General features: G+C 48.2%; 1 protein-coding gene across 1 annotated transcript in view; it reads right to left on the bottom strand.

Moving 5' to 3' along the window:
* The window catches only part of LOC307079792 (copine-8-like), a gene marked incomplete at both ends in the record, with an annotated part of 37,437 nt that overhangs the window by 2,544 nt on the left and 23,497 nt on the right, over positions 1 to 11,396 (bottom strand). The window contains 3 exons of the mRNA XM_079742298.1: positions 1,861 to 1,965; positions 2,613 to 2,716; positions 3,177 to 3,240. Of these exons, the coding sequence (XP_079598424.1) occupies positions 1,861 to 1,965; positions 2,613 to 2,716; positions 3,177 to 3,240 (273 nt within the window). The remainder of the gene's footprint in view (positions 1 to 1,860; positions 1,966 to 2,612; positions 2,717 to 3,176; positions 3,241 to 11,396) is intronic.

The raw sequence follows: 11,396 nt of genomic DNA, 5'->3' as shown, positions 1-11,396 counted from the left end.
AGGTAGGGGTTTAGACAGTAAAGAGAAGGTCATTAAGGAGCAGGTAGGGGTTAGACAGTATAGAGACAGGTCATTAAGGAGCAGGTAGGGGTGAGACAGTACAGAGACAGGTCCTTAAGGAGGTAAGGGTTAGACAGTACAGAGACAGGTCATTAAGGAGCAGGTAGGGGTTAGACAGTACAGAGACAGGTCATTAAGGAGCAGGTAGGGGTTAGACAGTACAGAGACAGGTCATTAAGGAGCAGGTAGGGGTTAGACAGTACAGAGACAGGTCATTAAGGAGCAGGTAGGGGTTAGACAGTACAGAGACAGGTCATTAAGTAGCAGGTAGGGGTTAGACAGCAGGGGTCGTCTTGCTCTAGGATGCCTCCAGGTAGACTGAGGACAATGGGGATCGAACCAAGAACCTTCCCAGCCGGGAGTCAAACACTCTAAGTCACCATAATACCCTATCTTGATCCCGTGTATGTGAACATATTACATTAATATTAGCAACATTACAGAGAGAACTATATAAGGTAGCATTCTGATGTGGGTATACAGAGTTGTGAGTTGTATTCATGTTCATGTTTATATCCACACAACACGCCCCACACAACACAAACCGCAGAAGATTTCATACTCTTTCTATCTCAGCCAGCCCTGTATCTGAAGGTGGATGATCAGAGGCTCTGATTAAACGGGTCCTCCTCTTGGGGGGGGGGGGGGGGGTGGAAAGGAGTCTCCCCCGAGACCCCCGCAAGGGAAAAGGAAATCAAATCACGTCTGATTTAATCTGCTCCGGTTTCATCTGCAGGTGTCGTCGTTGTCCCCGGCCCACCACCCCCTGTCCCCCCCTGCTCCTCCTGAGATATCTGCACTCAGAATACCGTTACTGTGACTTCCTCTTGTCAGCGGCAACCTTCACAAAGTAAGAGCGCCCCTTGGTATCTGGAGTGTTCCGTGTGGATTGACTAATCAGCTAATTGGCTGCTGATGGGGGGAATCAGGCGAGGTGAGTGGAGGGTTGGAGCAGGAACACGGTCAGGAATCGTCACGTCAGGACCGGGATGTTCTGGATCACCCGAATGGTTTGATAATACATTTTAAACAATAAACATATTGTATGTTTGGACGGGCTATTGTCTTTACGTGCAGGACAGCGAGGACGGAGAAAGACGCGGTTGAAGATTGGAGCGCGATACAGGTGGGACGCAGGTTGGAATCGAACCTGTGGACGCTACCAGCCGTACTGCTACATGATCAGCTCACTAGTGGGTCAAATCGCCCCAATTAATACCTTTTTTTAATGACACCAATTCATGAACATATCTGACCAAAATCCTACTTATATCTGACCAATATCTAATCAATATCTGATCACCTTCTGACCAAAATCTGAACAAGATCTAACCAGTATATGAGCAATATATGATCAGGATATGACCGGTATTGAGCAAATACCTAAACAATACCTGTTACCTGTCTAAACAACCAGAATACATAGCAGTTTGTAACCTGTATGTGACCAGTATGTAACCAGTGTGTACCCAGTATCTAACCAGTATGTAACCAGTATGTAACCAGTATGTAACCAGTGTGTAACCAGTCTCTAACCATGCTCTAACCAGTCTCTAACCAGTATGTAACCAGTGTGTAGCCAGTGTGTAACCAGTATGTAACCAGTATGTAACCAGTATGTAACCAGTCTCTAACCAGTATGTAACCAGTGTGTAGCCAGTGTGTAACCAGTATCTAACCAGTATGCAACCAGTCTCTAACCAGTATATAACCATTGTATGGCCAGTACCTATCATAGACTCCATTAAAGAGGGCTCTAACTGGGTTATCACCAGTATGTAACCATTGTGTAGCCAGTACCTGTCATAGTCTCCATTGCAGAGGGCTCTAACTGGGATGGTGAAGGCCTGCCATACTGGGTTCAGTGTGTTCTTCACCACCTCCGTCTTGTGGCAGATAGTGAACCTGCACAGACAGGAAGTGACATGCGTGGGACTTCCTGTCAAGCACTGCATCATTATTTATTACGGTCTGTGTTGGAGCGTGACGGATGTACATAGGCCTACACAATATCCTCTGCCTCCTCTACCATTGCACTGTGAAAATAAATCTTATTTTACCACAGCCTAGAGTAACTAAAGGAATGTGTTGAGGATTCAAATAATACACAGTTATTTGTTATGTGTATATTGTTTCAATCATTCACCAAGACTGAAAAGTTATACATATTATGTAATCACAGTAAATCATTTTTCTCTCTCTCTCTTTGTCTCTGACCTTGTTTCTATATCGTAGCACTTCAAAGCATTTGCTTATTTTGTGGATTTGTCTCTAAGTAAATGATTCTCGTAATTTCTTCTCATCTTCATGCCTCGATGCCCTTACCGTCAGTCACTTTGGACAAAAGGTTCTGCTGAATCACTGTAATGTAACGTGTCCTCTGTGTTATTTGGATTTACTGTGTGTACTCATACCATGTAAATGCTCCCATATCTTTTTGTTTACAGCACGCTTCACTAAGTAATGCACTCTGATGGGTTTGGACAGGTATCAGTGTAGATCTAGTCCATCACTGGGGTGTGATCCAGAAGGGGTGGAGCGAACAGACTCACGTCCCGTCCTCGTTGCTGCGGTAGAACACTAGGAAGGGGTCCGACTTGCCGAAGAAGTCTTTCTTGTCCAGCTTGTTGGCACACAGCTGCATGGTGGCGATGTCCTGAGGACCAGAGGGAGAGCAGGGCGATGGTGAGACCTCCTGACAGACGGCGGGACGTCTGGTTTATTTATTGAGCGGGTCACGTCAGGAATGTCAACCAAGAGGGGAGTTGATTCGGAGAGAAAAGAGTTATTCTACTAGAGGGTGGCGGAGTTCAGGGTTAGATACAGGGCCTGTAGGAATGAGACCAGGGATGTGGCAGTCTGTGTGTGTGTGTGTGTGCGTGTATGTGTGTGTGTGTGTGTGTCTTTATGTGTGTGTGTGTGTGTATGTGTGTGTGTGTCCGTCTATGTTTGTGTATCTGTCTGTCTGTGTGTGTGTATCTGTGTGTGTTCCTGTGTGTGTGTTTGTGTGTGTGTGTGTGTGTGTGTGTGTGTGTGTGTGTGTGTGCGTGTGCTTGTGTGTGCATGCGTGTGTGTGTGTTAGTGCGTGTGTGCGAGTGCGTGTGTGCGGTACTAACCCTACAGTTACTGAGTTCTTCGGCACTCAAGATAATGATACCACACTTCTTCCCAGGTATCCCGCTGAGAGAGAGAGAGAAAGACAGAGAGAGAGAGAGGGGGAGAGAGAGAGAGAGAGAGAGAGAGAGAGAGAGAGAGAGAGAGAGAGAGAGAGAGCAAGAGAGAGAGAGAGGAGAGAGAGAGAGAGAGAGAGAGAGAGGGAGAGCGAGACAGAGAGAGCAAGAGAGAGAGAGCGAGAGAGAGAGAGAGAGAGAGAGAGAGAGAGAGAGAGAGAGAGATAGGAAGAGAGAGACAGAGAGAGAACATTTTAATAACTCAAAAATGTAATTCAAAAGTACATTATACTTTTGAATTCCTAGTTGCTACGGGACAGCTCCCCTGAAATGAAAAATGATCATGCATGAACACACAAAACACACACACAACAATCACACACACCCACACACAACACACCCACACACCAGTTTAGAATTCGTAAACATGTAAATAGACAGGTGGAGCGCTCTAATTGACCCCCTACTGACACACACACATCCATCCCCGCTAATCACACACACACACACACACACACACACACACACCCCAACACACACACAAAAACCCACACCCAGCCGCACAACCCCCTCATCTAGTTTAATATCCCAGCAGCACTGTCTTTTATAAGGTCAACCAAACCACCAGCGTCTCCTGCTCAAGGTCAAACAACATCCCTCCTCCTCGGTCTCATCCTCCATCACTTAGCTCCTCCTCTCTTTCTTCATCACTTAGCTCCTCCTCTCCTCCTCTTCCTTCATCACTTAGCTCCTCTCCTCCTCCCTCGCTTCCTCCTTCCCTTGACTCCTCTCTCCTCTCCTCCTCCCTCTCTTCCTCCATCCCTTGACTCCTCTCTCCTCTCCTCCTCCCTCTCTTCCTCCATCCCTTGACTCCTCTCTCCTCCTCCCTCTCTTCCTCCCTCTCCTCCTCCCACCCTTGACTCCTCTCTCCTCTCCTCCTCTCTCCTCTCCTCCTCCCTCCCTTGACTCCTCTCTGCTCCTCCTGCTCCAGCAGCCAGGAGTAGCAGCAGCCTCACACCAGCTAGCCATCTCATCAGGTGTCACACCACCAGGCCGGGGGCCGAGGTGAAAGACCCCCCACCCAGCAGGGGTGTGAAGAATGACTCCCAGATAGAGGGAGGGGGGGGGGGGGGGGCGGGGGGGGGCGGGAGGAGGGGGAGAGAGACAGGAGCAGACACACAGGAGCAGAAAACAGAATGGGGGAGGCGAAGGGAGGAAGAGAAATCCATGGGGGAGAGTTAGAGTAGGGGTGAGAGCTACGTGACTCCTCCCCTCGCTTCTCAATTACAGGAGGAGAGAGAGGGGGAGAGAGAGAAGGGGAGGAGGGAATAGAGGAGAGAGGGAGGAGAGAGAGAGGGGGAGGAGGAGGGACTAGAGGAGAGAGAGGGAGGGAGATGAGGGAGAGGGAGGAGGGAGGGAGGAGGTAGAGGAGGAAAGAGAGGGGGAGAGAGAGACCGGGAGGGAGGGAGGGGGAGAGAGAGAGAGAGGGGGGGAGGAGGTAGAGGAGGGAAGAGATGGAGAGAGTGAGACGGGGAGGGAGGGAGGGGGAGAGAGAGAGAGGGGGGGAGGAGGAGGGAAGAGAGGAGAGAGAGGGAGAGGGAGGGAGGGGAGAGAGAGGGGGAGGATTGATCAGAGAGTTGAGATGAGACGGAGATGAGGGGAGCGGGGAGAGAACCAAACCAATTTAATTTCTACCCCTGTTCCCGCCCCTCCCGTCTCCCCCTTCCTCCTACTCACAGAAGAAACACAACTTTAACTACATGTTCTATCTCACATGATGCTGACACTGCCATCCATTTTGAGGGATGAGGAACCACTAATGTCATCAGGCTAATCATGTAAACTGAATGAAGATCAATGTTGAATGGGATTTAAATGTACTGTACCGACAGCGATATGTTATTTCTTTTTCTTCAGACAAATGTATCTTATTGTAAGTCGCTTTGGATAAAAGCAGCTTACAATAAGTAAATCGGATAAAAATACCCAAAATGTAAATGTAAAGGTAAATGTAAATGTATGGAGATGTACATATCAGTTGACCTAAACGTGAGTCTGATCCATGTCAAACTGCAGTTGATCAGAATGTGTGGATATTAATCCTTTAAATAGGTTCGGATAACAGCCCCTCCATCCCAGGTAACCAGCGCTGGTGTTCTGCTGTGTCTCTTCTCCTGACTCCCAGCCCTGGTATTTAAAACACAGAGCCAGAGAGGAGGAGAAGAGGAGGAGGAGAGGAGAGGAGAGGAGGAGGGCTCCTCTGTTTTTCTGGGTCACGAAGCCGTCGGCTCTGCCGCTGATTTCCTGGCTCTGAGTTAGACGCGGCAGCAAGCGAGGGCCAGAGGTGGAGCACGCGGCACGCCGCTCAGCCCGGCGTTCTGCCCGGCGTTCTGCCCAAACAGGATCACCTCCGACCCCGGCCGCGTGCAACAACCTTCAGATCAGTTATGGGGGTTAACCTGGCTGTCACGATGGCCTCCTTGCTTCCTTAAAACGTTTCCTTAAAACTCTGGAGGACGTCCGGCGTTAGGACTGGACTGCGTGAGGAAGACTCGTTTCTCTCTGAGACGTTGGCTGAACGGCATTAGGACTACGATGTCATTCAGGACCACGAGGGCCGCGTTCCAAAAGGGGACGTGCAGATTCTGATTTGGCTAAATGCTAATTGTAGTGGCACTCCGTTTTGTTCCGCCTTTCCGTAAGTGTACCACTAGTTGGATTAGGCCTCACACAGCATTTGTAACGCGAGCGACGACACAACATAACTTTCCTTAGATCTTTAATTAGAAAACACAAAAATTATAATATCTAACGCACGGTCAAAAAACTGTGTTGCTCCCTAAAGTATCTGACTCCAAACTAAGTTACGTCCAACCCTAGTTGATAACAACCAGCGACATCATATCGACATAACCACAAATACAAATGATAGAACTGTATCATTCCCAATAAACAATTGCTTTTAACTAACTTATTATTATGTATCAATTAGTTGCTCTTTGGCTCCTATACTAATAGTGTGATGAGTTAAAGCGTGTGTGAGGGTGTGGATGAAGGGTGGAGGGCCGTAGCGATGGGACGTGTTGAGTGCGGTCTGTATACATTTACATTTACATTTAGGGAAGCTTTTAGCGGAAGCTTTCACCCAAAGCGACTTACAAGTTCATTTGTCCGAAGAAAGACGAACAACAACATATCTCTGTCAGTACAGTAAGGATGTACAGTAAGGATGATAGAAACAAGTGCTAAGCACTAACAATCACTAGGTTAACCCATTCCACGTCTATCACAAAGATGGCTAGGATAAGATGCTACACAATGCTAAGTTATTTTGTGTGCCAAGTGCCAGGCCGTACAACGGGATGTCAATCTCTTCAATACTGAAGAACTTCATTCTGGTGCCTCTGCTGTGTTATTTACATATAGATAGGCCTGATATATATATATTTCACATATGGCGTCCCCATTTCCCAGAGTGCACCAGTCTCCAGAGGCCAGGCCCCGTAGTCATGGCAACCACGGAATCGGGGGCCCTCCCGGGGTCATCGGGGGCCCTCCCGGGGTCCCGTCCCAATCTCTCATTCAGTAGGGATGGAACCATGCTAATGATCATCTCCTTACTCATTAAAGTACTGTTCTATATTCGAACCGCAGACCAACTCACTGTTATGTGTCTGCGTTGGGAGCTCAGATTTATACCGTTGCTCTCTTTGGGATGACAATCTAATAATAGATCGTAGGAATAAACAATATACTTATTCTTAGGATCTTATCTTTTGTCTATTTTGTCTGCCGCATTTGATACTTTTACTGATGTATGACTTGAGGGCTCTTTATGGTTCCACGTTCACGCAACGCGAGGGGGTCACGGACCCCTTAAGTCCTTGCGGACCCTCCTTGCGTCCACCGCAAGGGCCTGACGTGCGCCTCCAAAAAACCTTAACCTTCCGTCGAGACGGCGCAGCAGCAAGGGCTGTGATTGGTCCGCTCACTAAAACCCGACGCAGAACCATAAAATTTCATGAACTTGGTCATTGCGTTGCGGGAACATGGGATCCTATAAAGGCCTGTAGGAGGGCTGCCCAATCACAATAAAGTCTGGGAGGGGTTGCATGCCCCGCCCCCAGGCCCCCCATGGACACGCCCCTGCCCTGTAGGCCACACCCACCCACACTGTTCCCCACTTTCTGGCAGCTGATTGGCTGACGAGGTCGGAACAGGAAGCGAACCATAACCGCAACCCCTCTCTCTTCTCACCCGCTCTCCTGTCATGGTGGAGCGAGGCAGTGGGGCATGGCGGAGAGGAGGGGGGAGGGGCTAAACCCCCCCTCCACGGCAGGTGGCACGTGTCACCTTTGTAGGACAGGAAGCTCTGTGCAGGACCGTCGGTGTGTGTGTGTGTGTGTGTGTGTGTGTGTGTGTGCTAACCTTAAAGCTCAAATCCCTGTAAACTTGTTGCAGCAGATCCCGACTGTCACACAACCCTTCTGTCCACCTAACTGTGTGTGTGTCTGTGTGTCTGCCTCTGTCTGTGAGTCTGTCTGTCTCTCTGTCTGTGTGTCTGTCTATCCGTCTGTCAGACAGTCAGACAGACAGACAGTGTCCATCTCTCTGTGTATAGAGGTGATGTCAGTGTGTCTGTGTTCGTAGGTGTGTCTCCGACCAATCAAGTCATTAAGAGGTACAGCGATAAGAAAAAGCTAAAGCCGATCAGACATCTGTCTTCTGTTTTCAGACGACCTCATTGGTTCATGATGCTCTATTCAAACAACCATAAGCCAATGAGCTTACGGTTAACTAATACCTTAACAAGTTGCATCAAGCCTCTGAAATACCCAGAACAAATTATTCTGTACAAAAAAACAGATTTAATTGCAAATTCTTTAGCAATTTAGTTTGGTTCCAAAGGCCATGAATGTTTTAATTTGGTAATCTCCCGTTAAGCAAAGGGCTGTGTTTGATGGCTCCAAACCCTGCCAGGGTGGCCTGTCTCTGGGCTCACCTGCACTGGAGATGGCCCTCAGCAACCAACAGCTAATTAACAAGTTAATTAACACGTTAATTAACAATGAATTAACAACTGTGTGGTCATAAATAACGTATAGTCTTTCTACAGGGCTGATGCACGTTGGTAAAAAAATACCTTTCCGACGTGTGTGCGAGTGTGTGTGTGTGTGTGTGTGTGTGTGTATGAGTGTGTGTGTGTGCCTGTGTGTGTTTGTATGTGTGTGTGTTTGTTTGTGTGTGTGTGTGTGTGTGTGCGTTCGTTGGTGTGCGTACATATGTGTGTGCGTGCATTCAAGTGTGTGTGTTTTTATGTGTCTGTGTGTATGTGTGTCTAGTACCTCGAGCACATTGTGTGTGTGTGTGTGTGTGTGTGTGTGCGTGTGTCTGTTCATGTATGTGTGTGTGTGTATGTGTATGTGTGTGTGTGTCTATGTATGTGTGTGTGTGTGTGTGTCTGTGTATGTGTGTATGTCTATGTATTTGTATGTGTGTGTGTGTCTATGTAAGTGTTTGCGTGTGTGTGTGTGTGTCCCACTCAGAACCTCTGTTTCTCTCTCACAGCAGAAAGTGTTGAGCGGTCCTCTTTCCTACGCGGCAACGCCTCGCTCACCGTGCCTCGGCTAATGGGGGCTAACGGGGGTTACCATGGCAACTAACAGGTAAGTGGAGGGGCTGGCTGGGTTCCCCGCCCGCAGCGCGCTTTTACCGGAGTCCTCCACAAAATGGTGGAGCGATAAAGGAGGCCTTAAAACACCCTGATTCGTTTAGGATTGTCAGTGCTGTGTGTGTGTCTTTTTAGCTGTGTGTTGGTGTGTGTGTGTGTGTTTATGTCTGTGTGTGTGTGTGTGTGTGTGTGTATGTGTGTGTCTGTCTGTGTGCGGGTAGTTGTGTAGGTGTGTGTGTGTGTGTATGTATGGTGCCATGCTCAGCTTTGTGACAAAAATACATGTAGTACATGCAGAAGAAAATCCACCACCTACTCATTCACTCACTTGTTCACTCACTCAGCCACACGCACACACACACACTCTTACACAAACACTCTCTCACCAATCACACACAATCACACTCTCAAACACACACACACACTCACACGAACAAACACACAGACACACACACACACACACACAAACAAACACACACACACACACTCTCACACAAACACTCTCACCAATCACACACACACACACACACACTTGCAAGAACATACAAACAGACACACACACACACCCACACACATATACACAAACACACAAGCACACACACATACAAACACACACACTCACACCTCTACAATATGCTATCAGCAGGATAATATAAGGGAGGATTCAGTTACACTCCGTGTGGTCATTACAACATGGAGAACAACAACTATCCTCAGGTGATGAATCTTATATCACAGCAGCCAAATGCACACCAACCTCCTCTCCTTACCTCACCTCTCCTTACTGCTCTCGCCTCTCACTGATTCACCTATCCTCTCTCCTCATCCTCTCAACCCCTCTCCTCTCCGCTTTCCACATCCCTTCCTCTCATATCCGTACCTCCCCCTCTATCCCACTCCTCCTCTTCCTGTCTTCTCTTCCTCTCTCCTTCTCTCCCCTCCTCTTCCTAATACAACTCCCCCTCCTCCTCTCTCCTGCTACTACTTCTCTCCAGTCCTTCTCCTCCTCTGCCTCCTCCATCCCCTCCGGCTCCTCCTCCCCCTCTTCCACTTCCTCTGTCCTCCTCCTCTCCCCCCTCCCTCCCTCCTCCCCGCCCCCTACTCCTCCGCCTCCTCCTCCTCCTCCTCTCCCCCCCTCCCTCTCCTTCTCCTCCTCCTCCTCCTCCTCTTCCTCTTCCTCCTCCCCCTCCTCCTCCTCCTCATCTCAGTCAGGTTGGGTGCCTGCGGGCAGCTGTCAGACAGGAGGAGCAGATGGCTGGAGGAGTGATTGTTGTGTTCGTCTGAGCCGTTCCCGGCCTGCTCCTCATAGATGCCCTGGCTGTCCACACGTCCCTGTGTGACAGAGACAAGGACCACTGCCAGCCCCTGTAGTGTTTAACTTTCAGAACTCAGTCACAGTCACACAGAACAACAGAACTGGGGTGACGCTGCAGAATCCACTATTTTGGTCACTAGTACAGAAGATATGAGGAGAGGTAATCTGGCACGAGATGATTTAACCGGAAGTAGAAGACTGAAGATTCACTTGTTCAGAGTTCACCTGCAAACTGCATAGCCTCCCCCCTTACCCTTATATTTACATGGCTACTTACAATGGCCTGTACTCTCTGCTGTGACACACATCTCTCCTGCCTGGGATTCCTGCAGTATCTTCTCAGGTCTGTGGCAGGATGAACCCAATCTGTAGCTCCGACACGGCAGTCTCTCTGAGCCAGGAGGGAGCCGTCCCTGACTTATCAGACCAACCCCCCCCCTGTCAGGGCTTCCCTCACACTCCCTCACACAGCATATTTCTTCCTTCATGCGAACGGGCACTGGTGTCTGCCGTCCTACGAGTGGTTGTTTGCACGGTTGGCGATGGCTCCATTCATATATATTAATAGTAGTATGTATATGAGCTGCACAGTTGGTGTGATTGATTTCTCAGAACCTGGAGATCTGGGCATTGTAAACACAGCCCGCATGCTCCGTTTGACAACTTCAGCTGTTTGTGGGCGTTATAAATAGATCTGAAAGATTGCTGAGTGTGCCGGATGGCGAGTTAAGTCACCTCGGATATTAAAAAGACACATGGGGCCTTCAAGTCCTATCTGAAATTAAAAAAACACATGGTGCATTCAAGTCCCATCAGATATTAAAATACGAACTGCTACAACACAACTCTGTCCTGGACTTAATGAGGTGGGTTTGGTTATAATAATGGAAAGAAAAGATTTTATTTATATATACCGTTCAGAAGTTTTGGCTCACTTAGAAATGTCCTTATTTTTTAAAGAGAGATAACATTAAATTAACCAGAAATATAGTCTAGACATTGTTAATGCGGTAAATGACTATTCTAGCTGGAAACGGCTGAATTTTTCATAGAATATCTACTCAGGTGCTCAGAGGCACATTTCCAGCAGACATCACTCCACTGTTCTAATGGTACATTGTTTAGCTAATTGTTTTAAAAGGCAAATTGATGATTAGAAAACACTTATGCAATTATGTTA

The sequence above is a fragment of the Pollachius pollachius genome (assembly GCF_949987615.1).
Source record: "Pollachius pollachius genome assembly, chromosome: 8".
In the NCBI taxonomy this organism is placed as follows: domain Eukaryota; kingdom Metazoa; phylum Chordata; class Actinopteri; order Gadiformes; family Gadidae; genus Pollachius; species Pollachius pollachius.
Note: the sequence above shows the minus strand (reverse complement) of the source record. Positions and strands in the feature narration are given on the sequence as shown.